This window comes from Puma concolor, chromosome D4, assembly GCF_028749965.1.
Source record: "Puma concolor isolate L17-30 chromosome D4, mPumCon1.1.hap2, whole genome shotgun sequence".
NCBI classification, from domain to species: Eukaryota; Metazoa; Chordata; class Mammalia; order Carnivora; family Felidae; genus Puma; species Puma concolor.
This window is the reverse complement of record NC_141679.1, coordinates 70,934,006-70,961,800: the sequence shown is the minus strand read 5'-3', so window position 1 is coordinate 70,961,800 and position 27,795 is coordinate 70,934,006. Positions and strand designations below refer to the sequence as shown.

General features: G+C 46.3%; 1 protein-coding gene across 6 annotated transcripts in view; it reads left to right on the top strand.

Annotated features, from left to right (window-relative positions):
* The window catches only part of PTPN3 (protein tyrosine phosphatase non-receptor type 3), a 149,016-nt gene that overhangs the window by 55,141 nt on the left and 66,080 nt on the right, over nucleotides 1-27,795 (top strand). For 4 of the 6 annotated variants that reach the window (XM_086683672.1, XM_086683673.1, XM_086683671.1 and 1 more), the window contains exons 2-6: nucleotides 12,845-12,999; nucleotides 18,128-18,235; nucleotides 18,313-18,355; nucleotides 20,924-21,002; nucleotides 25,592-25,636. In XM_086683672.1, coding sequence (XP_086539798.1) covers nucleotides 12,845-12,999; nucleotides 18,128-18,235; nucleotides 18,313-18,355; nucleotides 20,924-21,002; nucleotides 25,592-25,636 — 430 coding nt within the window. The other 2 variants (XM_086683674.1, XM_086683675.1) reach the window with 2 other exon arrangements.

Sequence of the window (27,795 nt, the reverse complement as noted above, 5' to 3'; positions counted from 1 at the left end):
TGTTGGGAGTGGTAGGGCAGAGACTGGAACTCAGATCTGACGTTCCTTCAGGCTTCCAATGGGCCCAGCCACCAGGAGCCCCCAGGCAGTTCCCTGCACTCCTTAAAAGCAGAGAATGGGGGCGCCTGGGTGGCGCAGTCGGTTAAGCGTCCGACTTCAGCCAGGTCACGATCTCGCGGTCCGTGAGTTCGAGCCCCGCATCAGGCTCTGGGCTGATGGCTCAGAGCCTGGAGCCTGTTTCCGATTCTGTGTCTCCCTCTCTCTCTGCTCCTCCCCCGTTCATGCTCTGTCTCTCTCTGTCCCAAAAATAAATAAACGTTGAAAAAAAAAAAATTAAAAAAAAAAAAAAGCAGAGAATGGATTGTATTTCTGTATTCCCGGCTCCTAGCATGTGGAAGACCTCACTACAAGCAAATGTAACAATGGCAGCAACAAGATACATTATTTGCTGACTAGCATTTTGGCATGCCTTTCTAAGTCTTTTAGAGTCCGTGCAGTTCCCTCTCATAAATCTTCTGACTCCATCTCACCAAGTCAGAAAGTCCTGGAAGTCTGACTAGCGTACATGAGAATACATTTTATCTTGTTTTCTAGAGAGGTTGGGTTGCTATACCTAATATATCCGGAGATGGCCCCTCGGGTTAAAACCTTACAGGCAGGGGGTTTTAAATTTTTTTTTTTTTTACATTTATTTATTTTTGAGAAACAGGGTGAGACAGAGTGTGAGTGGGGGGGAGGGGCAGAAAGAGAAGGAGACACAGAATCTGAAGCAGGCTCCAGGATCTGAGCAAGCAGTCAACACAGAGCCTGATGCAGGGCTCGAACCCACAAACTGTGAGATCATGACCTGAGCCAAAGTAGGACGCTCAACCAACTGAGCCACCCAGGTGCCCCGGGAAGGGGATTTTAAAGCTGGAAGGAGCCTTCCAAAGTCTCTATACTAGGAAATCGATGAAAGAAAACCAGTGAAAAGTAAAGAAAAAAATAGAGCAGTGGCTTCCCAGGTTCCTTGGCTGATTAGTGACAAATAGGGTGATGCTTTCAGCGGGGGGTCAAGGTTTCAGGGTTGGAGGATATTTTTCTGTGTTTCCTTGAGATAAAATCATGGCGAGGGCTGCTGGTGGTGAGGATTGGGTTTCTCTGGCCGGGCTGCCACTGGCTTCAGACTCCTTGGCAGGAACAAAGCTGGCAGGATGGTCCTGTTGTGAGATCCCAGCTTCTTGGCTGGGATGAGTTGCGATTAGCACATCTCAAACCTTTCAAAGTGACTTTAGCTGTTTTCTTTTCTGAAGGCTTCTGCTGCTTTTGGCTGTAAGGGGGTGGGGGCTGGAACCCAACATAGAAATACCATGGACTTACACCCAAATGGGCGTGTCTGTGCCCCGAGGGCAAATATTAGCACAGTATTTTTGTAAAGTTTATGCAACTTGATTCATGGCCCTGTAGAGTAGATTTATTCCATCCTGTTTTCCAGTCTGTTTGGGGCCTCATGGAACTATCCAGAGGGAGAATGGAAAGAGACTGGTAGCTTAATTTTAGGTGGAAATAGCTCAATATAAAACATACTCTACTATCTATACTTTCTTTGAGCTTTTATGTATTGCTTTTGGTCCATTCGTATTCTTTTATCCCCTGTTTCAGTGATGGGGTCATTCTAGGTTTTTTTCAAGACTGAAGTACCCGTTTAGAATTCTTTCCCGTGAGGGATGCCTGGGTGGCTCAGTTGGTTGGGCGACTGACTTCGGCTCAGGTCATGATCTCTCAATTTGTGGGTTCGAGCCCCGTGTCGGGCTCTGTGCTGACGGCTCAGAGCCTGGAGCCTGCTGCAGGTTCTGTGTCTCCCCCTCTCTCTGCCCCTCCCTTGCTCACGCTCTGTCTCTCTCTCTCTCTCTCAATAATAAATAAATGTTAAAAAAAATTTAAAAAAAAAAAAGAAAAGAATTCTTTCCCGTGAGAAGTCTGTGTATAAGGAATCTCATTTTGAACAGTGCTTGCTTTGAGTGGACTTACATGTACAGAGACTTAACCTTGGCACTATTGAAACAAGTCATAATAGAGTCTTGGTGGTCATGGGTGCTCAGGGTACACCCATCCCACCTCCTCCAGGGCTGGTCTGCCCTCTGCGACCTTCTCACCAAAGGTCTTATCCGCCTTCTCTGCTTGATCACCTCTAGTGACAGGGAACTCCCTCTCTCCTGACACAGTCCCTCTCATATTTGTGCAGCCTTGACTATTCAAAAGCTCTTCCTTCTGTTAAAGAGAAATCTGTTTCTTTTGTCCTTCACCCATTTGAACCCTTGGGGTCTAAACAGACCAGCCTAAAGACAGTAGTCATAAGTACCATTGATTGGACCCTGCTAGGTGCCAGTTAGTTTCAGACATACTCAGTGCTTAAAACCTTGAAAGGCATAGAAAATCCCCCTCCCCCTTTTGTAGGTAAGGAAAAAGGTGAGTGATTGCTAAGTTCACGCAGCAACTAAGTGGTTAAGCTGGGGTTCCAACCCACATGCGATTGATTCCATTGCTGCTGACCTTCCTACAGCCTCACGCCATATCATGTGTGACAGCTGCTTGGATTTTTGAAGCACCAGATCTTCTCCCTGAGATATCTCTAGGATACCAGTTATGCCTGAGACACTCCTGCTAAATCTCTCTCCTTGCATTTCCTAAAATGTGTTTCCCCTCCTGACTTTTGTATATGCACTGCCATGTTGGAAGCCCCTTCTACCTAGTTGACTTCCTTTTATCCTGCAAGGTTCCCCTGTGACACCTTTGTGACCTGGTCCCACTGCCCACCCCAGTCAGGTCGGGACCCCTCCTCCTGTTTCTCTGGCACCCTGGGTGTTCATCTCCCTTAGATCTTGAAACGCCAGGTACTTTTATGCATCCGGCCTGACATAGAGCAGGTGCCCAGTAAATGAGTATTGAGTAAATGGTCCAGAACTCCTTTGCCAAAGTAGTACTAAAGGTTAAGAATAATTATAAGCACGATTAAGGGTCTGTGCAATGTAGTCCTAGTCCAGTGTGGGACTTTGGCCAGTTGTAGGGAGGATATAGGGACAGCTTGTCTGTAGGAAGTCCTGGAGTCCTTTTCCTCCGCATGGTTTGGTTCCATCATTCCAAGGCCTGGAGTTCCTTCCAGGAGGCAGGCTTGCTGACCTCTGAAGGTTCTGGGTCCACTGAGGTGGCATCTTAATGGGAGAGGTTCACTAGACACTGTTCAGAGCCTCACCTGGGGGGAGACCACATCCCATGCTTCTCATTTCTCTGCAGCCCATACTGCACAGATACCAGAAGCATCCACATGTGTGCTACTCACAGCCCTGGGAGAGCAGAGTCCTGGGAAATTTGGGGCAGGGGTGCAGTTTAGCACTGCACTGTGATAACCTTTCCTAAACATTAAAAAAAAAAAAAAACTCACTTAAAAAAAAATCTCATGATGGGGTGCCTGGGTGGCTCAGTCGGTTAAGCGTCTGACTTCAGCTCAGGTCATGATCTCACGGTCCATGAGTTCGAGCCCCACATCAGGCTCTGTGCCAACAGCTCAGAACCTGGGGCCTGCTTCAGATTTGGTGTCTCCCTGTCTGTCTCTGCCACTCCCCCTGCTCACACTCGCTCTCTCTCTCTCTCTCTCAAAAATAAATTTAAAAAAATCACAGGAAGAGGGGAACCTGTCTGGCTCGGTCAATAGAGCTCATAGATCTTGATCTTAGGGTCGTAAGTTTGAACCCCATGTTGGGAGTAGAGTTGACTTTAAAAAAAAAAATCTCATGAAGTTGGTGTTAAAAGTTAGAAGAGTAGTCCCCTCTGGGGGAAGTCCTGTTTGGATGGGGGCAGGAGGGGGCTCCTGCCAGGCTTCTCTTGAGAGCTGTGCACTTAGGATTTGTGAGGCTTCAAGAAAAAGGTGGGGTTTGGGCAGTGACTTCATGTAATAGACCCAACAAGGGTAATGAGTGTAACGTGAGTGTTCTCATCGCTTAGGGGCAGCTGGTGCGTTCAGTTCCTTAGTTTCTCATCGCCACCCTGAAAACTTCGCTCATGGAACGTTAAGAGGTTGGCTTCTCTTTATAGCAACATTACCTCTTTCCCGAAACCGTCCACAGCCCCCACAGAGTTCTTCATCTTGCCCTTCAGGTAGCCTGAATCTACTTCTTGTTATCTCCCAGTATCAAGTGTAACTTTCTTATTTTGTTAGTTTCGCCAGTGTCATGGTGTTGAGCCTATAAATAAACCCTGACTCCATAATAAGAAAACTATTTGGCATTTTGAAGTTGTAGGAGAAGGAGGGCGCTAATTACGGGTCTCTGTCTGAGAACGAATCCTACAAATTACCCCACCCTGCTTCCTGGGGGCCCTAGTTGGTGATCCACTCCCTGAACAAATTACAGGAGCTTTGGAACAAATGATTTGATCCCAAGACTGTACGTCTGGAGTGTTCAGATTAATAATTGCAGGATAATTTGAGTAGTGAGCTGTGCTATTGAAGGGACTTGCATGAGCCTTTTCTCCCATGTGGTGGCAAATAATGTGAAATGCGAGAGTTAGAAACTTTCATAAATGTGCTCACAGAAGCATCTTTTCTTCTAAATAAGATATTAAATACTTTTATATCTGCATGCCCAAATTAAAAACCAGTCTTGTGTACTAATACTTCCATTGTCAGCTGCAATTATTATTTTCATTGACAGCCGTTAAGCTTTAAAAATGCTGTTTAAAAATTAATTTGTCCTGAGCCTCTGTGCTGAAAAATCAGGGCATTGGCTGTAACACTGAATTAGCAATATGAAAATGCCATCCTTAATAGATTTCTTTCTAATTTAGAAATGTGTATAGTGATTGTTTACATTATAAACTAGTTTTTAAAAGAAGCCCATATATTTATCTTTGTATTTAGGCAGTGTAGTACTTTGGATATTAAAAAGGCAAGTACGAAGTGGGGGGAGGAGTAATTGCCAGAAAGCGGTATTGATAAATTTACGGAAAATAGTCATGAGGAAAATTCAGTTTCATGTATCAATTGTATGGTAATTTTTTTTTTGAGAGAGAGACAGAGTGTGTGGGGGAAGGGCAGAGAGAGAGGGGGAGGGAGGGAGGGAGGGAGGGAGGGAGAGGAAGAGAGAGAGAGAGAGAGAGAGGGAGAGGGAGAATCCCAAGCAGGCTCCTTGCTGACAGTGCAGAGCCTGATGCAGGGGCTCAAACTCATGAACCATGAGATGAACCCATGACCTGGGCCAAAACTAAGAGTCGGACACTTAACCACCTGAACCACCCAAGTGCCCCATTGCAATTTTATCAGATGCACGTAATTTAGAATTAATAAAGTAAAATAGTACATACAGTAGTGTTTTGGGGGGTGCTCCAGGGTGGTTAAGCATCCGACTTCGGCTCAGGTCGTGATCTCAGCAGTCCGTGGGTTCAAGCCCCACATCAGTCTCTGTGCTGGCAGCTCAGAGCCTGGAGCCTGCTTCAGATTCTGTGTCTCCCTCTCTCTCTCTGCCCCTCCCTTGCTTGCACTCTGTCTCTCTCTCTCTCTCTCAAAAATAATAAACACTAAAAAAAATTTTTTAAGAAGTGTTTTTTTAAAATATGTGAGTATTTTACAAATGAGAACTAAAATCACTATCTGGTTGGGCTGAGTTTCATTAATAACTTTTGAAAAGCCTAATCACAAAATGTACATGTCTCTCTTCCTTTTGTCTGTTTCCTTCCTTACCACGATTGTAGTTGACTGCCCCTCATTTCTGCAAAAGTACATTACAGAAGACCCTGCTGCCTTTTTTATAACTTGGATATTACCAATCATTAGGAATCACTGTCTGTGAAAGATGTGAACTAATTTGGGTGAACAAGCCAAGACATCTGGTTACATAATATCAAGTGATAGAACCCTTTTTGAACTAACATTATTTTTGTGTTGCTTTCTTCCTCTGTTATGACAACAGTGCTAATCCCAGCACTGACATATAGACTGGAAAGTCTGTGCTACTTTAACAATGTCTTAGGAAGTGCTTCCCCAGACTAAGTAAGGGGACAGCTGCTAAGCTACAGAGAAACTCCTTTTAGCTCTGCAAAGTGATTTGTAATGTAGGAAAACTGACGTAGAGTGCTGACCTAACCAAGCCCTTGGCTGTAGTCACATACAGTCAAAACCGAAACGAACCCTGGGATCATCTGGTTGAGTATTTTCCACTGCATGGTGCTCAGACCTGCTGTGTCTGAGTCCCCTGGGGATGCTTATTAAAAATGCAACTTCAGTCTGACAATTAAAGCAATGGCAAGGTCCTGGTTTGGATCCTGGATCAGGAGGAAAGAAATAAAGGACATCATTGGAACAATGTGCAAAACTTTAATATGGGCTGTATATTATATAAGTGCTTTTATCAGTGTTAAATTGCCCAGTACAGTAATTGTACTGTGGCTTGAAATGTCCTTGTCATTGAGAGACATGCTAAATATTCAGAGGTAAAGGGGCATAATATCTACACCTTCCAAGTGTTCAGTAAAAAGCATAAGGTGTGGGGGTGTGTAGGAGAGAAAGCATATATGACAGAAAGTTAATTAAATCCTGGCCAATGGGGGTATATGGGAGTTCTGTTTTTCTTGCAACTTTTCTATAAGTTGGAAAAAATTAACTTTTAAAATGCAGTTTCTTCAGTCCCTACTAAACCATAGATTCTGTAGGTGGTGCCAGGAATCTATTTTAACAAGCTCCCTAGATGATTAAATCAAGCACATTAAAGTTTTATTTAAGTCTTTGGTTTAAAAGTCTCATTTTAATCATTGTTTCTTTGTTCACAGCTTAATTACTAAGCATACATTCTTACAGTTTGATCCGATCTTAATCTAGAGCTTAATAAATAAATCCCCATCCAGATGTTTATAAATCTTTAGAAGGGAATACCCCACTTCAGAGAAGTTTAAGGAACACGTAAACCTGGCCATAAAACAGCCTAGAGCTAGAAGCTATCCTGTGTTTGTGTTTTCCTGTCCATATGCGATAAAGTCATGTGTGATGGGCATTTGCCCCCTGAAGACTTGGTTAACCCATAATGAAGCCCGAGTGCCATGTATTTACAATGGAAAGGTGGAGAAAGCAATATTGGTATTTGATGAGTCATCTCTCTAGCATGGCTGATTTTACATGAGTGTTTATTTTCCATGTTAGAGACGTCCCTCTCTAGCCGATGAGGCATCTGTTGGGGCTCATCAATATCCTCCCCACCCCTACCTCCCACCCCCACAAAAACCTCTCCTGACTTCACTGGGGAAGAAGAATTAGGGAAAAGGAGGGAATTGGGCTACAAAGAAGGCCTTCTGTACTGTGAGAGATTTTTTGAGTTGAACTGTGGTAAGAAAAGGGAGCAAGGCTGTGCCTGTTTCTCTCCAGGAAGTAGAAAGTCATAGGGTAGGAGGTGCCGTGTTTTCCTCTGATGGCCACTAGGTGGTAGCATTGGCCTAGGTCGGCGTGATGATTAGTCAGGCTGATTCCTTTATTGAGCCACCTGTGGTTCATTTGTAGTGTTTACTCACAAATTAGGTGTTAATAAATCAGAACTGCTTTTTTTTCTTTTAACTGAAACTTGCACTCTTGAGTTAGAGGTCTAAGTTCTCATTTTGGGAAACAAGGGTATGAAATAACCTCAACATTTTCTTTTAAAATGACTAAAATGGGGGTACCTGGGTGGCTCAGTCATTTAAAGGTGGGACTCTTGATTTCGGCTCAGGTCATGAGCTCACGGGTCATGGGCTCGAACCCCGTGTCGGGCTGTGTGCTGACAGTGTGGAGCCTAGTTGGGATTCTCTCTCTCTCTCCCTCTCTCTCTGCCCCTGTCTTGCTCTCTCTCTCAAAATAAACGTAAAAAAATAAAATGACCAAAATGGAGTTCTTTCTGACTTTCTCTAATGGAGAAGAGTATAGTCCTCTCCCTTCTGTCTGTGGTTCATGTGCTTGTAAAAGAACAGAGTTCCCTGGGTCAGCATGTAGACCCTTAGGAAATAAAGCATCACCTCTTCCCTGTCCCCAGCTCCAGGGCAGACAGGGAGCCCAGAAAGCATAGTGGTTGAAGACTTGTCACCCAACCCCACCCACAAGGGCTCTGGTGTCCCACATGCCACAAATTGCCGCATCCCACGCAATATGCCCCCTGATTCTGGGACCTGTGTTTATAGAGCAGCTCAAAGGTATGTCACCTATCTATCTCTTAACCTCACAGGCTGTCTCTGTTGAAATAAAATTTTAAGAAACAGAACATTTATAGAAGGCATTTGAAATCGGGGTTGGCTACAAAATCCAGATTCTAGGCAGCACCTGATGGCATTAGAAGCACAGTATTGTTGGGCATCTGGGTGACTCGGTCAGTTAAGCGTCCAACTCTGGCCCAGGTCATGATGTCGAGGGTCGTGAGTTGGAGCCCCACTGACAGCTCAGAGCCTGGAGCCTGCTTTGGATTTTGTGTCTCCCTCTCTCTCTTCCCCTCCCCTGCTCACACACACACACTCTCTCTCTCAAAAATAAATATTTAAAAAATATATTAAACAAAAGAAGTTTAGCAGTGTTAATACAATGCCTTTTATTGAGTACCTAGTCTATGTCCCGCCAGGTGTTAACTCACACTCATGGTGTGCACTGGGCCCCCACTGTACACTAAGGGAGATGTTGAGTCTTCCTGTATGTCTTGCAGGTACAGTCTGATAAAATCTATAGTCACAGTGGAACCTCTGTTGTGCAGAACAGATACTGAAGCCACAACTGATTGGTTTTGATTTTGAAAATAGAGCAAATAAGGCTTCCATATTATAGAATACATCAGCTGCAGCTGTAGCCACTTGTGGTTAGGGAGGCCAGTGTGTTCCTGGTGAGGTTGTGGCTTTGTTTAGAATGAAGAGGCTTATAAAGGAAGCCGTAGAAACCCCGGGTTCCCCAATTGCTGTGGTTCCGGAAACTGGGCAGTCAGTCAGCATCCATTGTCTTGACCGGATTGTTTAAGAGAATTTCAAGACAATCTGAAAACCCTGCCTGGCTCGATTATGTGGTTATTCAACATGAGGCTTGCTCTTCTCAAGGTACGCTTTAGGAACAATTGTGGGGAGAACATATCTGCGACTTTCATGAAATTCCTGTTCGTGACATTGTTAGGTTTCAAGGCCTTTTATATAGCAGAGATCAATGTGCAGAGGAAAGAAGTATCTCTTCTGGGTCGCTGGCTACATGACTATGCTGGGGAACATTGTGAACCATGGTCAAGTTAATAAGTCCCACCGGTACCCACCCTTGTGCCAGCTGCACGGAGCTGCGAGGGCCGGGAGCAGTTTGAAAATTAGTGCCCAGGGGCGCCTGGGTGGCGCAGTCGGTTAAGCGTCCGACTTCAGCCAGGTCACGATCTCGCGGTCCGGGAGTTTGAGCCCCGCGTCAGGCTCTGGGCTGATGGCTCAGAGCCTGGAGCCTGTTTCCGATTCTGTGTCTCCCTCTCTCTCTGCCCCTCCCCTGTTCATGCTCTGTCTCTCTCTGTCCCAAAATAAACGTTGAAAAAAAAAAAAATTAAAAAAAAAAGAAAAATAGTGCCTGCTCTTAGCACGTCTGTCCATCCGACTTTCATTTGGAGGCTCTTGTGTGAAATCACTTTTGGTTTTTTCCATCCAGAGTCATGGTGTGATGAGCTCTTAGTGTTAGCTGCCCTGAGGAACTACCCCACTGTTTCCCGTGTGACCCCCTCAGTGAATGGCTCAGATTCCAAGGAACCTGTATTCTTAAGTTTGACCATCTGGAGCACATCCTGAGGTTCCCTGCAAACTCTCTCCTCTGGCCATTGACTGCCTCCTTCCTGTGAGGGCTTCCCAAAGGGAAAGTCACTCTGTCACACCCCAGGTTGCTGAATCACCGTCTGTGGGTGTGGCCAGGACAGGCCTGGTTTTTTTGTTTAAAGCTCCCCAGGTAATACTGATGTGCACCTCCCACTAGAATCATGCTTGTAATGATTCTATTGTATCTTAAAAAAAAAAAAAAAAATTCTAGCCCACCTGAAATTCTTAGACAAGGACTAAACAATAAATTTGACATTTTAAATTCAAAGTGGTTAAAGTATTATGGAACACGTTTGTTGTCTTTTGATAACTCGTGGTATTACTCAGAAAATGCATCCCTGCTTCTGATGACATTTTCGTTGGAAAGGGCAAGGTGGAGGTGGTGGGGTGGGTGGAATTTTATAAGTGACAGAGTACTTTTTCTCCCACTGCCGGTCCCCGGAATTTGTTTTATTAATATTTGAGATTGCCTGTCCCTATCTACAGAAGAATGGAGGTTTGTCTGGAGCTCCCGCTGTAGGAAGAGGGACCAAGTGCACCCTTCTCTCCTGGAGCCTTCACCTACTTTGTGTTTCTGCTTCCTGCCGCTCAGCTGTGCCTCCAGTGGTCCCCTGAGGCTTGATTCTCAGGCGCCGGTCTGCTTTGTGCTCGTGCCTTCCTTGCTGCTGATTCCCCAGTCTTGCTTTCTGACCCTGCCTGACATCTAGTGCTGCTTTTCCAGTTATCCGTGACTTGTTCCTCACAGTGTGAACCCCGGATCAGCGGCTCTGTCACCTGGGAGACTGAGAATTGCAGACTCCCGGGCCCCCCCTCAGCCCCCCTTGCATTCTAGGTTGCCCCTGTTGTGTGCAGCTTACAGTGTGGGGAACCCTGGTCTAGGGGATGTCCCCACCTTCGTTCCATCCTCCTTCCTGCTCCCACAACCCAAGTTTGTCTTATCAGGTAGCACTGTTTTTCCAGGTGCTAGTCTTGGCTTCATTTTTCATTTCATTTTTCCTTTTACTCATTGAGTTGTTGTTCAGCTATTTCTTGGCTACCTCCCAGAGCTGGGTAGGTGTTGGGAGATGCGGTGAGTAAAACCAGACCTGGTCCCTACCCTTGTGAAGCTTAGCTTCTGGTGGCAGAGGCCAGTGTTAAATACGTCACCAGCTGTAACTGTGGCATTGTCCTGAGCACCACACAGGAGAGCCTCTAACACAAATAGTAGTTATGGACACCAGGGAAGGCTTTGCTGAGGAAGTGATGCTTGTGCTGGGCACTGAGGACTGAAGAGGAACAGAAAGAACTTTCTAGGCAGAGGGAATAGCTCATGCAAAGGCCCAGGTCATCTTGGAAAGTTTGCAGAGAATTAACAAAAAAGAACATTAAATTGCCCTTAAGTCCTTCACCTTTATCTGTTCTTCCCTCCAACCTTGTCAGATTTACACCTCCTCCATTCCCTAAGCTGAGGAGCTGGCCTAGACCCTTGTCTTTCCTGCCTGCGTGATGTGACCGTGTGCTCACTGCACACTTCCTCAGTCTTTTTTTAGTCTACTGCCCTACAGTTGCATTCACTAGAAAGACCTCTTTCCTTGTCGTTCCCTGAATAGAGAGTCAGATTTTAAACTAACTCCCTCTTCCTCCCTGTATTATTTTAAGTGAACTTGATATTGCAGTATACAGACAAGTACACAAATAAGTGTAGAGCTTGATGAAGCCTCACAAAGCGTGCACACCAGGGTCAGTACCCAGATCAACAGACTATTATAAGCATCCCAGAAGTCTCCTGTCCACTTCTGGACACTGGTCACTTCCCACAGGGGTGACTACGCTTCTGTGCTCTGTTAGCGTTGATCAGTTTTGCCTGTTTCTGAACTTTATGCAAATGGATTCATGTTGTTGGTAATCTGTTGTATCTGGCTGCTTTTGCTCAACATAACGGAAGAATTCACTTGTGTTTCACATCACAGTGGTTCACTTATTTCCTTTGCTGTACAGTTAAGCATGGTATGACTATACCACAATTTCCCTCTGTTGATGGGCATTTGAGTCTTTTCCAGTTTGGGGCTATTATAAAAATTCTCATGCATGTCTTTTAGTGGGTAAATCTACATTTTTCTGTTGGGAATATGCCTAGGAGTGGAATTATGTCACAGAATATGCATATGTTCAGTGCTAGTAGCTTCTGCCAAACCGTTTTCCAAAAGAGTTGCGCTAATTTTCATTCTTACCAGCAGTGCCTGAAAGTTCCAGTTGCCACATACCCTGGCCAGCATTTGGTTTTGTTAGATTTCATTGTAGCCATTCTGGTGGGTATGTGGTACCATTACTTTGTGGTTTTAATTCGCATTTCTTTGACAACGAACGTGGTTCCCATTTTCCGCCAGATTGCTTGTTTTTTTCTCTTACTGATTTACAGGAGCTCTAAAAAAATGTTTATTTATTTTTGAGGGAGAGAAATAGCATGAGTGGGGGAGGGGGCAGAGAGAGAGAGGGAGACACAGAATCCAAAGCAGGCTCCAGGCTCTGAGCTGTCAGCACAGTGCCCGACGTGGGGCTTGAATTCACGAGCCCTGAGATCATGACCTGAGCCAAAGTTGGACACCCAACCAACTGAGCCACCCAGGTGCCCCTAAATGGTGTCTTTTAATGACTGTAAGTTACTTAATGTAGTTTAATTGACCAATAAGTATCTTAATATTTTAAATCATTTTTACATGACATTTAGTTCCTTAAAAAAATAGTAGAGTTCACAAATATATACAAAAAGTTAAACATAAAAAATTAAAAGCCTGGGAAATATAAATTAGGTTTAGACCAGGGAGATAAAACACACAAATAAGCTATATAATTCTGTTAACATGTTATAACGGAGCAATACATTTTGCTTAGAGCCGCTTAGAAGTCGAATGGAAACACGGTCTGTTATCTGGTTCTCATTTGTCTGAGGCCTTCAGTTTTATGAGGATCAAAGCAGACACGGGATAGGTGGACTGTGAGGTGCATCCACACGTAGCAGGTAATTTTCATGTCAGAGAGCTAACAAGTGTACTTTCTGTTACAGGTTATTCAACGACAGTTATGACCTCCCGGTTACGTGCATTGGGTGGAAGAATTAATAACATACGCACCTCAGAATTACCCAAAGAGAAAACTCGATCTGAAGTCGTCTGCAGCATCCGCTTTTTAGATGGCTTGGTACAGACTTTTAAAGCCAATGTAAGGTCTCCAAATTTAATCTTTTCTGAATTAATGCTGTTAAGTCATAATGTTTCTTCATTTTATAAGCCAAGATATCAAAATTTTTTATTTTTTTAATTTTTTTTTTAACGTTTATTTATTTTTGAGACAGAGAGAGACAGAGCATGAATGGGGGAGGGTCAGAGAGAGGGAGACACAGAATCTGAAACAGTCTCCAGGCTCTGAGCTGTCAGCACAGAGCCCGACACGGGGCTCGAACTCACGGATGGCGAGATCATGACCTGAGCCGAAGTCGGACGCTCAACCGACTGAGCCACCCAGGCGCCCCTCAAAACTGTTTTTAAATGAAAGCTTGAGGTCTCAGATCTTGTATGTTGAGATTGGCCTGGAAATAACCCTAAAAACTTTGCTCACATTCTTGTTCACCTGGAGTGCCTTGCCCCCACTTCTTGGTGACACGAACTGAGTGACACTTCGATGTTACCTGTTCTGTGCCATCTTCATCAGCTTCCTGAGCTCGTTCTCCCATAATGGTTCCCTGTCTGCTTTATTAGAGCCCATGTCACATTTCGTTAATAGTCGTTATAATTACTAGGCTGTATGTTCTTTAAGTTGTGAGCTCCTGGGGACAGGCATGGTGTCATCTCCCCTGGGCCCGGTCCAGGACCAGGCACATAGCAGGTGCTTATTATGGCATGAGTTCATGGGTCCAATCTGGACGGTAGTAAGATGTGTGCCTCATAAATGGCAGGGCTCAGGGAGAGCCTGGCTTCTCCCACCTCAAGCTCATGACAGACGCAGGACTGGAAACGAGGCCTCCAGTATCAGGCCACCAGTGAGATCCTTGAACTGTAGCAGTCATGCCGTCCCACCCTCCCCCAGTCACCGTTTAGGCCCATGACCTCTGCCTGTCTCTCCCATACTCTGGCTGGTCCTAAGGGGGTCAACCCCAGTCCTGGACTGGCTGCCAGCATCTGCCCCAACCTGGAAAGTTCAGTGTGTAAGGAGAGGGGTTGGAAAGGGAAGATTGGGTACAAGAGAACAACCAGGGGTAATAGAAGGCCACAGAAATTGAAAGGGTAACAAAAACTGGCCCCTGGGTCTTCCACCCCACCCCTAAGTTTGCCTCCCGCTGACCCCAGGTCACTATGGACCTTGATGGCTGAGCAGACAAGAGGGGAGGGCAGTTTGCAGGAAGTCACAGCATGGCAGTTTCTCTAAAAGGGTCACGTATGCCTCTTCCAGATGCTCTAAATTGACAGTACATGCCTGGCTCCTTTGTTGTTGGTTTGGGAGCTATTCCTTTGCTGTTTATCTTCTTTCTGACAAGAACGTGAGTGTTTATTCATCAAATGTTTACTGGGCACCTACTATGTGTCAGGCTTCATGCTGGTTATAAAGAATACAGAAGTGAACAGAACAGCCAAGTATGTGGCCTTTTAAAGCTTATGTCTAGTGTGAAGAAATGGACCATAAACAAATGTATACTGTGTCAGGTGGTATGTATTTAGAAGAAAAATAAAGCGGGATGAGGAAGGTAGGACCAGAGCAGGGCAGTTGTGGGGTTATCATTCTATAGAAGTGACCAGAGAAGACCTCATCTAAAAGAAATGAAGGAAAGAACTATGTTGTTCTCTGGAGGGAATGCACATTCGAGGTAAAAGAAGTAGCAGTGCAAAGGTCCTGAGGCAGGATCCCACTGAGTGTAGTTGCAGAGCAGTATGGAAGCTAGTGTGTCTGGAGTGGAATGAACAAGGGAGAGAGTAGCAGGAGAGGTCAGAGGTGATAGGTGTTGGGTTGGGGGGGGGTGGGTGCTGCGTAGAGCTTTATAGGTCATCCTGAGGGTGCTGGTTTTATTCTGAGGGAGGCAGAAACCATTGGTAGGTCTGGGCAGAGACCTTACATGATGTGACTCAAGTGTGACTCTGGATGCCCTGTCAATAGTAGACTGTTGGGCGGGGGGGGGGGGGGGGGGGGTGGGAGGCAAGGACTAAGAGGATATTATAACAGTCCAGGGGAGAGGAGGAGGAGGAGAGTTGGACAGGATGGTAGTGTGGAGGTGGCTAAGAATAAACCAAGTCTGAAACTATTTTCAAGGCAGAGCCAGTGGGATTTGCTAATAGATGGAATTTGGGATGGGAAAGAGGCCCTCAAGGTGACTCTCAGGGTTGTCGGCCTGGGAAACTAGCAAGATGGAGTTGGGGTCGATAGAGATGGGAAAGGCTGTAAGAAGGGTAGGCTTGGGGGTGGAGATAACCAGTTCTGTCAAGGACGCGTTGAGTTTGAGGTGCCTGGTACTCGGCTACATAGAGATGGTGTCAGATATACAAGGGAGAAGGTTAAGGGAAGCGTTAAGGCTGGGATGCGGATGTGGGGCTACAAAACGGGGTGAGGTCAGCTGGGAAGTGAGGACACAGAAGGTACGAACAAGGGTCCGTGTTGAAAGGTTTGAGAGACAAGAAATAGGCACTACAGGAGACAGGGACAGACTGTCCCAGAAGGGAGAAGGAGAGCAAGAGCCAATGTCTGAGAATCCCAGGCCAGAACTTTTTAAAGGGGGAGTGAGGAGCCCTGTAAACAGGGATAAGGAAAGCGCCTGCCCAGAGCGATGATCCTAGAACATGTTCTTATGAACATGAACACCATTGTCCTTATCATGCTGCTGCCATTGTTGCTTCCTCAAGCTTCCAGCAGTCCGGTCAAAGCTGACTCACATTGAACTTGAGTCTGAGGGCCTGGTGGCAGCTTAGAATCCCTGTCACTTTAGATCTTCTACTTGTAGGGAGCGTTGGCACCAACTCTTGAGCCCAGACCCCCTTATGGGCAGGAGCAGGCATCATCAGGAAGCTGGCCTATACATCACTTGTTCTTAGCCCATCCCAGGGAGCAAGCTGGTCACGGACAGTGACCTGGCATAGCAAAGATGGCCTCTGATGGAGTAGGGGACTGGGCTGGGAGGCTTGTTCTTTATAAATGTGCCCTTTATTATGTTTCAGTTCCTTTTGGGAACTGGGAAAGTTGGGAAAAATATACCAGAATGGGTGAGTTTTGCACTCTAGAGGGGAGATGCAACATTGTGGGGACATGTAGCCTTTGGCAGCCAGCACACCATACTCAGGCAGGCAGACCGTCCATCAGCTGACAGCCTGGAGCCTCCCAGCACCTCTGTTTGCTCACGGCAAAGGGGATGCTGGTGATGACTTTATGAACAGCCACAAAGATTCGAGATCATATATAAATAGTGCATGTCGTGTCATATCTGGCTCATTGTGGATATTTGATAGTTACTTATCTATTAAGTATAATATAAAATTCTATAAAAATTTTAACAAGGCGGGGCGCCTGGGTGGCTCAGTCGGTTAAGCGTCCGACTTCGGCTCAGGTCATGATCTCGCGGTTTGTGAGTTGGAGCCCTATGTCAGGCTCTGTGCTGACAGCTCAGAGCCTGGAGTCTACTTCAGATTCTGTGTCTCCCTCTCTCTCTGTTCTTCCCCTGCTCGTGCTCTGTCTCTCTAAAACAAATAAAGATTTAAAAAAAATTTTTTTTAATTAAGGGAAACCAAGGTCTTTGATGCACCAGGAGAGTATCTCCTAATTGAGGGGGACAGTATCTCATATTTTGGAATATGTGGACTGGGTGGGCCATCTTTTCCACACTGTCATGATTCCCTTGTGATGGAAGCGGTCCCGGGTAAAAGAGGCAGCAGGTGCAGGGCCCTCAGGCAGGAAGGGGGGAATGTGTGCAGGAAATGGGTGTGTCTCATGTTCCCACACTATGGCCAAACAATATAAGACCACACCAAAGAGGAGGCTGCAGGAGGGGGCCTGATGACTACCTAATTCTCCTCTTCCTGGTCACTGTGGTCAATTTCCAGGTGCATGATCTTCTCTCTAGCACTCAAAAAAGGAGCTGTCTTTTTGCTTGTTCTTTATAGTCTATTTCTGAGTCTCAGTGTCCTTAAGTCGAATGGTTTGGTTCAAAGGATTCCTGAGAAGTCTGCCTGTTGAAGGAGAATTTGCGATTTCCCAGAGGCACCATGCTGTCTCCCACCCCCGTGCCTTTGTGCCAGGCGCACTGTTTAAGATGCCTTCTCTTTAGGACGCCTGGGTGGCTCGGTCTGTTGAGCGTCCAACTTCGGCTCAGGTCATAATCTCACGGTTCATGAGTTCAAGCCCCACATCAGGCTCACTGCTGTCAGCGCAGAGCCCGCTTCAGGTCCTCCATCCCCCTCTCTCTGCCCCTCCCCTCCCCAAATAAATAAAACATTAAAAAAGTTAATAAAAAAATTTTTTTTAATGTACTCAGCCCTGTCACCCTCCCAGACCCAGGTCAGGAGTTGCTTCCACTTGGCCCCAGGTTGAATTAACCATTCGTATCGTCCTCTGTGTGTTTTCTGTGCCCTGAGGGTGTCACGGCACTCGACAGCATTTGGCTCGCCATGTTACGGTCACTGCTTCTATGCCTGGCCTCTCTGGGACATTAACTGTGGCTCGGTCCCCATGCTCAGCACTGTGCCTGCTTCATAAACACCAAGTGGTGACAGTGGCTGAGTCCTGCCGTAGATGCAAAGTGCAGTTGAATGTCCCCACTGACTTCTCACTTCAGATGGCAGAGAGCAGAGTGGCAGATGATCCCCCAGGGTGACACACGCCAAGTCACTTTGAGGGCGTTTAGGATGGCATTTGCTTATTCTTAGCCATCTTCCTCATGCTGTTAGTAGTTTTCTTCCCTGTACACGCTTCCGTGGCTCCCGAGGGGTCAACAAAACTGATGTGGGATTAGCGTTTTGCCGTGGATAATCCATGGGTAGGTCATGGAGAGTTTACTCTCATCGTGATATCTGTGTTTCCCAATTCACACATCACTTGGGAATCTCTGCTAAGGGGAAGGAAGAAGTCTCAGACAATTTACTGTCTTAAATCATATTTATGTGGTTTTTCTTCGAGCCCTACTTCCCATGCGTACCATGTGACTTCTTAGCGTGACATTTATTAAAGCATTTCTTACTACAAGATACGAGTGTGCATAAAATCTCTAAATATTTTAACTCCTTTTTGCCTACAATAAAGATATTTAACCATTGGTTTTTCATTCATTTTAAAAATATGCCCACTAGACCTTTTGTTTTGTTTTTTTTTTTCTTAGAAACAAGATACCGGTCAAGTTCTTCTGGATATGGCATACAACCACTTGGGTGTGACCGAAAAGGAATATTTTGGTTTGCAGCATGGCGATGATTCAGTAGACTCTCTTGTAAGTATCATCCCTTTAAGACGTCGCTGGATTTCTGTATGGTTTGGTTTTATATCTTATGTTTTCTTACCCAACAGAGATGGCTGGAATCAAGCAAGCCCATCAGGAAGCAGTTAAAAGGTGAGGCTGACCTTCTCATTTCAGTTGAACACTGGGTATTCGTGTATCACGGCCCGTTTCTCTCTTCCAATTATCCGTGTGCCTGTTAACATCTGGGACCCGGCTTCCAGGTGGTCCAGGTGATGTGAGTAAACTGTCTTCTCCCTGTTTGACTTCTGAGTGAGCAGAGATGCTTTCAGATCAGTCCTCACCAGCAGTGAGCAGGAAAGGTGAAAGAAGGCAGCCAAGAGCTCAGGAACCTACTTTCTTCTTACAAGGGAAGGGCGATGGCTTTTCTTAGCCCAGTGTGAGAGCCAGGGTGGGAAAGGCACGTGTGCATGCAAGCACATGCATGCACACACACACACATACACACCCCTCCTACTGGAGTCTGAGACATAGGTAGTCAATATAACATATAACATACTGCTCCTAAGCCCAGTGCTGTACATTAACTCCCATTTAGACGGGGTTTCACACCATGCCCCACCCCACCCTCCGCCTGGATCCGTCCTCAGCCTGGTTTCTAGCATCGCACTCTCTGTTCCCCTTTATGCACTTTATGCCCCAGACAAACCTGGCTGACCTCCCAGGCTGCACACATTCCTCTGTACCTTCCCTCAGTCTGTTCCCTCTGTTGGGATTGCTTTTCCCTCTTCTCTATATCCAAATCTTGCTGTTCTTCAAAGCCACTCAGACTCTATCCCTACTTCTACTAGAAGCCATGACCCCTCCCCCCCCCACCCTCCCTTCATGTGTCATTATCTGCTTTGCTCCTCGGAGCACTGTCCTTCATCTCCCAGTCGCCTGCCTTAATCTTCCTTGGAAACTGCCAGCTCCTTCAGGTCAGGGCCCCTGCCATACCTTCTCTGCATTCCTCACAATGCACCCCCTCCCCAGGAGGTGGCCAGTGAATGGCTGAGGGGTGAACGGCAGGTGGATTTTTACACATAAGTGTGCACACACGTATGCCACCTCCCCCCACTCGCCCAAGCACCCACACGGGAAGGAGCAGAGACAAGGAACCGTGGCCAGGATCCCACTGCTGCTGTCCCCTGGAGCGTGGGCCTCCAAGTCCTGACCTCCCTCAGCATTCAGAACTGCCCACAGGGAGCCACAGAGCCGTTGTGCAGATACATGCCTGCCCCCATTTGAAGTCTCAGAGCAGTGAGTCCACACAGGCATGAATACATTCCCTCGTCGTTCATTCCCTCACTAACTCATTCATTCGGGAAGTGTATCCTGAGCTCAGATTTTGGCAAGGCACTGGGCTAAGCTCTGAGAATCCGGTCCAAATCAGATTTGGACCTGCCCTCAAGGAGCTCACAGCCAAGCATGGGGATATGGACACCAGGAGAGTGAGGGTTCTAGGATAGTTCTGAGCACGTGATAGGACACTCTGGGTGCACAAAGGCATCCTGAGACACACATTGACAAGGTCTGGTGGGAAGGAGCTGAGAGGATGTCCCAAGGCATGGGAACACTTAGCTGTCCCCTGATGTGCAGGTGGTCAGCCTGTACCAAGTTACAGCGTCACCCACTGGTCCCTGGGCACACATGCAAAGGTACATTCGTAGGTGCACACACACTGCTTGAGTCTTTGACACAGGAGAGAGACTGACAGAAAGAACTATAGAGAGGGGAGGTAGAACCCCAGATGAACTGAGGTCGACAAGTCTGTAAGAGGAGCAGGGTAGAGAAGGCTTGAGTTTCTGAAGCAGGAAAGTGCCGAGCACATAGATAGGGCCAGCGAACATTTACTGAGTAACGGAGAGGGGTGCAGCCGACCTGAAGGAGAGCACGGAGCTTAGCAACATAATCTCCTCTTCTCCTGTTGCCATATCTAGCAAAAGAAATGGGCTAATTTTATCTCTGCAAGCAAATCGATTCTTGGTATTGTTGCATAAAGCCGTATTTGAGTATGGTAATTAATTGCATAATAATGTTTGCTAGTATGTTCGTCACTTTGGGAATTTACTTTGCGTTAAAAAGCATGAACTGTTGTCCAATATAAACGTGACTGAGAGGTGGCATAGCAGAATCAAAAACCTCAGTGCTACCGTTCTGGTACTGTCATCAGCTGTGTGACCCAAGGCAAGTCTCTGTGCCTGTTGGCCCGTCTGCAAAAACAGTGCCATCAACACCAGCCGAGCCTACTCAGAGTTAAGGCGGTGTTTCAATTCAAGAATATACCTGAAAATGTTTGGGAAAAGTATAAAGTCGCTATATATGTGAGGTTATTTCTTTGTGAATCTTGTATAATCTGTTGATGTCAGGAATTTTTAAAATTCCTGATCTAGATAATGGAGTGCATTATTTGAACACAGCTCTAAGTTAAACCTGTATTAGGTGGTAATACCTCATTCTGTGCTCATATTGCAGATTATTCTACTTTTTGCAGACTTGGAGATTTCTAAATAGTCACTTAACCTGTGCACTCCTTGTTCAAAATTAGTCCTTGTATCGATGGAAAAAAGCAGTGGTCTAGTGGAAAAAAAAAAAATGCATCACTTAATGGGAGAGTAGCAGCTTACCTGCATTGACTTTTTTAAAGGGAAAACTTAAATTTGTTTTTGAAAAATGTTGTAGGAGGTTTCCCCTGTACTCTGCATTTTCGAGTAAGATTTTTTATACCTGATCCCAACACACTGCAGCAAGAACAAACCAGGTAATCACTTTTTTTTTTTAAGTTTCCTTTTTAGTCTATTAAAATGAGTAACCACTAAGAATGTACGCGTTATTTTATCACTGTGGCCATACACTTCATTTGGGTAGAACCACACCAGTGGTTCCCATCCAGGTAAAAATCGGAGGGGTACATACTGAACTTTTCATCAGCTGATTAGTTCTCTGTCTTGGACCTACTTACGTCCTTACTTGGTGCAATTCCCAATACACTCCCTTCCACCTCCTCCTGCCTCCCCCGCTGCCCCAGCCTCTCCTGCCTGTTGAGAGTGAAGTGCCCAAAGGAAGCAAAGTTATCCGTTCTCTAACGCAGGCAGGGTTTGGAAGACCATTGTGTGAAACGGTCATCCCCAGATGAAATAGCCCCGTGTCTCTGCTAGACTAGAACCGAGGCCCTTTAGGATAACGAGGTGTCTAAACTAAGCATTCTCTGCCACATCCCTAGTTGGTAAGAGACAGAAAGCTATGCAAGCTGGACCAGCTTCTCTCCTGAGTGAATCAGGGTGCGCAGGCAAAATGTGAACCAGATAAGGGAAAGAGAGCCCAGATAGGATTGTTTACCCCTCAGGGCTTGGCGTAGGGCCTGGCTCTTGTTTTGTACTGGCACGTGGGGTTTCTGGGTGGGGAACAGTGTTTGGAATGGAGGGGGTGGACACAGGAAGGTTGTTGCTGTTTCAACAGTGACCCTGCCTCTACTTCCCCTCCCCCATGGCAACGTTGAGCCCTTTTATTATTGATCTGTTTATTTTTCATAGGGAGGGAAATTTCCAGAGTGTTTCCTCTACCAGAAAAAATAAAATAAAAGTGGATATTAGGAATATTGACTCCTATTCTGTGTTCATTGTTCCCATGAGACCAACACCAACAAGGTGACATCAACTCAGGCATTGAGTACTATGTTTTGTTTTGTTTTGCTTTTGAAGGTAACCACATGATGACATTTTAACTTTTAATGTGTTTAAAGGGTAAATATTAGTCTGTTATTCTGTTTTGCTTTCTTTGTGCACCTCTTCCCTCTAGGTAGCAGCCATTGGAGATTTGACTATGTTTACTGTTAAATTAAATTTTACGCCAGAGTAAGAGATGCCCAGCACTGGTCATTGGATAACCATGGGAAGTTCACATGGTGCTCTGAGTTTTCCCCATAATGGCTCCTAATGCTGGTGGACTAAGGGGGGTATAGCAGATCAGTTTATGAGCTGGCGGACACAGAGGGGTGACATAATCTATAGGAAAATGAGTTTGAAATGACCCTACCAAGGTCCACCCCCCCCCGCCGACCGTTACTAAATATCAAGTTCTGTTCAAAGGATGCTTTAAAAATGTTATGATGGATTATATATGTATATGCATACATGTGTGTGGTTTTTTAACCAGTTGGTTTTTAAATCACAACCACACAGCAAAAATGTATTTTGCTTCGCAATGCAGTACAGATATATATTACCGAAGCAAGTGTTTAATAAAACAATACCAAGTGCAGATAGTTTTCTATTCTCTATTTCCTTCTTTTTAAAATGCCCATTGTGACCTGTTCCATTTATGACCAACTGATAGCCTCTAACCCCAAGTGAGAACTGCACTACCTAACCTAGTAATTGTCACTCATTGTCGTACCTGCCCCCCCCCCATGTGATGCTAGAGCTACAGGGGTGTGGTGGCCGCGGGCATGGTAGCGTTCTCCAAAGACCTTGAGTGAAGGGATGACTAGGGCTGGCCTAACCCAAGAGTCTCTTTCTCCAGTGCCCCTCTTGGGGATCGGGCGTCTACTTCCATACCCCACAGGAGAGAGGCTCACTCCCTCTGGGTGCCAACGGAATCTTCCTGCTGAACCTGACATTTGACGGGATGGAAGGAGGACTTGGGGAGAGACAGGTTGCCTTGAGATCTGTAAGGGATGAGGGGAATTAGACATGCTTGGTGGTAGCATAATGGCCAGCAGGCAGAGCATCCAGAGAGGCAGATTTTGGCACAAAATGAGTAATAGACTAATTTTCGTTCTTACCTGAGCCCAGGATAAAATTTGATTTGTTTGTGTCCCTCATACAGTTCACTGCTTTAGGACTGACACCTGACTGTATGCACCCCACCTCCCATCTTAAGATGGGTGGTATCCCCAGTGTGGAATGGAGTGTAGCTGTCACCTCCTGGGATTTGGGGCAGCAGATTTCAATGTAACAGGAGCCACAGTAGCAGCCACCCACATGGCGCCTATAGAGCTGGTGGGCAGCCATGACTGCCAGATCTTTTCCTTATGCTGAGCCAGACGTCCACCATTAATTCACATGTCTTTTTTTTTTTTTTAACTTAGAGTTTCGCCTATATTCCTGACACACAGTATTCTATTAAGCCTCAGCTCTGTAGCCTATCCAAAAATAAATCCTTCTTAAAGACATTGAGCCTTCAAGCATCGGAGAAAGTGGTATTTGTTGTTTTCTGGGGGTTTTTTTTCCTAAAATTCTGGGCTGGGAGGCATCTGTTGCCCTTTTTGTGAAGTTGAGGTCATGGTCACTCTAGGAGTGACCTTTACATTTCTGAAGTCAGGCGTGCCAACTGTGTGGTTTTCTTTTATTCTACTTGTTAAACATCTCCTTGATCGTGAGCCTCCACAGCTGCTGTTCCTGATAAATTTAGGTCACCCTACACAGAATTTCATTTACTGGTAGCTTTGAAATGAGGCTCCTTCAGGATTCCCAGGAGACCCCCCAAACTTTGGTCCTCCTTCCACTATTACAGCCTCTTTGTACAATGTCATGAGATTGACTCAGACACTTTGCCGACTATGTGATAACGTAGCACTTGATGAATGGTGATCTCCAGGTTCATGTTCATTTCCCTCCCTAGGAAGAATCACCGATCAGCTGGGCTTGCCCCTGGAGGGCCAGATTTACCATAGGATTATCCAGCATTCTCTCCCTTCTCTGCTTTCTCTCAGTAGCACTGTAGGAGAGAACACTTAATTCTGGTTGAATGTCAGCTTAGATAAACATAGGAACAAACTAGAAAGGACTGATGATGTTCTCGTAGGTGAAAAAGATGGTCTCCAATACAAAATAAGCATGAATCAGCACACGTATGCTACCCCGTTTCTCAGTGCTGGTCTTCAACACAGGAAGGGTAGTTGATAACTATAGGCAACATAATAATATATATCAGAGCTAGGAAACTGACCCTAAGCCTGTAGTCACTAGATGCATAAGAAATTTGTAGCATACTCAGGTTTTTCATAGTATGACGGTCCAGATTAAAATCAGATCTAACTGACCCCACATAACCTATCTGAATGTCTGTTTCCTCAAAAATAGGAGGTGGCAGTGCCTCCTTCTGAGCTGTACGAGGCTGAAATAAGGCAAGCCATTATGAAGTTCCCTGCATCCGGCCCAGAACTGTGCAGAGAGGGGGTTGTAATGCCACATGACATATTCATGTCCCAGAACACCAGCGCCTTGACCTTTTGAACATATAAATTTGAAGGCATCATGAGACCCGATGTGTTTTAAATTGCCCAAATCATCACTCCCCTGCCCCGGGACACTTCTGCTGTATCTGTATTATATTTCAAGAAGTTTCCCTTTTGTCCTCTTGGCCAGACACTGGAATGTCTATCCCATTTGAACCCGGGCTTTAAAAAAGAGTGGGAGCTAGCAGCCAAGTGTCACATGTATGCCGCATCCCTAAATATAAAGTTTTCCATATCCCTTCGTGGCCCGAGCAGCGCTCTCACTGGTGTCTGCTCCCCACTCCCTGGATGGTGGGCAGACTTGCAGGGTGCCCTGCCCTGGGTTACCGAGCTCTGCCCACAAGTCACGTGTTGGGTTCTGAAGTGCCGTTCCTGGTGGCTCACAGACCAGTGCCGAATTCAGCTCGGAGGTCCTGGCAGCGGGTAGCTGATTGATGCTTATGCTTTTGCTCGAGCACCCACGGTTCCCGGGACACAGGAAAAAACTCAGCTGGGTGTTTGCACCCCAGCCAAGGAGGTGTCCTCACAGACCCACCTCCTCTCTGCCGCTTCACGCAGAGGGAACGTGGGTGTGTTGTGAAACGCGGTTCCCCAGTGCATGGGGGCTGCCTGTGCAGAATGCTCGTGGGTCCTGGTGCTCTCGGATGCCCCCGAGTTTACGGGGGTGGGGGTGTCTGCTGGCAACAGTCCTGGCTGATGACTGCCTCCAGCCTTTCCGTCCCTGCTCAGCCATCCCTGGGACAGCATGTGCTGGCATGAGGCTGGCTGGAAGTCAGACAGCCACAGGAGCCGTTGTTCCTGAAGGGGCAGCTTTGCGGTGGACAACCTAGCCCCCGATACTTCAGACAGAACCGTGTTTTGGGGCACCTGGGTGGCTCAGTTAAGCATCTGACACTTGATCTCAACTCCGATCTTGATCTCAGAGTCATGAGTACAAGCCCTGTACCGGGCGTGAAACCTGCTTAAAAAAAAAAAAATTTTTTTTTAAATGCGTTTTTATGTATTTTGTTTTCCGAATGTACAGATCTTGTCCTTGACTCGTCGCCTTTTTTGTGTGTGCGCTTGCTTCAGTTTGAGTGTTCTGAATTAATAATAAAAAAATTGTTTCGTAGGCATTTGTATTTCTTACAACTGAAGATGGATATTTGTGAAGGAAGGTAATGAGAATTTCACATTCTTTTTTCCTGTCAGTTGCCAGACACTAAAATTCCTGGTTTCAGTCTAATGAGCGTGCATTTCTGGTAACAGTATTAAATGTAGACAAAGGATGGATGTTGACAGCAGCATCCGGCATGACTTTATGGCCTGGACGTCTGGTTTTAACCCGGTCTCGATTTGGAGAAGTGGAGGATGGATAAACATCATTTCATGTGTCGATTTTATTAGAAAAGGTACAGTTATCTTTCTGGTAAAGACCTGAGAAATTTTAAAGGGAGGGAGAGACCCAGAATGTGAGACAGGCTTCATTGAGGAAGGCAGATCAGGCCTCATTTAGGTCTACTTGCAAGCTCCTTAGTACCTATCATGACTCATTTTCTCAGTGGGAGACTTTGTGCTCGAAGGCGTGAGCATCTGCCTATGATTCAGCACGTCTTGTGTGTCAGGACCATCTCCGTGGCCAGAAGTGTGTGAAATGGTCCAAGAAGGGGAAAGAAAGGCCAAGCCAGTGGTCCCTAGCTGCCTTCTCCGAATGCTGACTTTTCCTTGACTTAAGGGAGAAACTGTAGCCGATGAACTGGTAGAAAGAGTCACAGCTTATTCCCATCCTCCTCATTCTGTCTTTCCCCCTGCCAGTTCAACTGAGGTCATCAGAAGCCCCTGGAGGGAGCCCACTGTGTGGTTAGGGGCAGTGAGGCAGGAGCCCAGGAGGCGTGGTTAGGGGCAGTGAGGCAGGAGCCCAGGAGGCGATTAGGACCAGTATGGGCTCTGGAGACCACCGTAGCCGTGAGGTTTAACGGGGAGCAGTACGGGCTGGGAGTCTTTGCCCTGCCACAAGCCCATTGTCCCAGCTGAAAACCACATTTGGGGAGGGGAGGGGGCAGGGCGCCTGGGTGGCTCAGTTTGTTGGGCATCCGACCTCAGCTCAGGTCATGATCTTACAGTTCTTGGGTTTGAGCCCTGTGTCAGGCTCTGTGCAGACAGCTCAGAGCCTGCAGCCTGCTTTGGATTCTGTCTCCTTCTCTCTCCGCTCCTCCCCCGCCCATTCTCGTTCTCATTCTCTCTCTCTCTCTCTCTCTCTCAAAAATAAATAAAACATCAAAAAAATGAAAAAAAAAAAAAAAAAAAAAAGAAAGCCACATGTTGGGGACTTACAGGAGAGTAGAGAAAGGAGGTCCTTCTTGTCAAACCTAGACAGGCATCTTGTGTCCAGCAGGCAAAGAGCTGTTGGAGGTTTTTAAGCAGGAGGTCTGTGGCCAGAGCAGCATCGACAAAGATAGTGCCGGGACACGTAAGAGAAGGCTGGAAGAGGCTGGGGGACTTCATCTAGATGGAAGGGAGATTTTCAGGCATGGCCCTGAAGATCTGGGGGATGGGGTTGGGGGAGGAACATTTAGAAACAAGATACATGTTGAATTCTGGATTGCCAGAACCTGATGACTCTCCAGAGCTCCTACAATTAGAAAATTTTTTGTAATTTAGCTCATTCTCCCACTCAGAGGAGGGAAGAATCCCTTCCCTAGCACAACTGCAGTCCTTGGGGCCTCTGCTTAAGCACCCTCAGAAATGAGCTCCCCCTTTCATGGGACAGCCTTCTTACATGTCAGGATGACTCCAGGTTGAAATCACCCACTCCTCTCTTGGGTCCTGGCCGCCCTCTACAGCAGTAACAACTTGTCTCTCTCTTCTGTGCACTCATTTCTTTTCTCCACAACTATTTCACCAACCACCTGTTGTGTGATGGGCTCTCTACTGTGCTGGTCAAATAAGGCAAGGCCCTGCCCCCTCAGGAGCTCTCAGATGAGCCCTCCACATAGTAAAATTGGCAGTCTTCATTTTTTCTTCTCCAAACACAATAACCCTCGTTAGTTTTGTGTGAAACCTGTTGGGGGCCACGGCCACATTGTCTTCAATCCCTGGCATTCCTTGTCAGGCCTCTTGGTGGCCTCTACCACCTCTCTGAGTAGAGGGCCTCCTGCCACCAAACACTTCCTGGGTGTGTCAGGGTGGGCGTGGCCATTTGTAGCCATGGATCTTGTGACAGACTTGATGGATCTAATTAGCCCTGACTCCTGGGTGCCCTGATTTGTTTGAACTGTGTGGTTGGCAGTTCCCAAGGCATTCTCTCTTTCCAGCTGAGATAAATGACCTTGTCCAT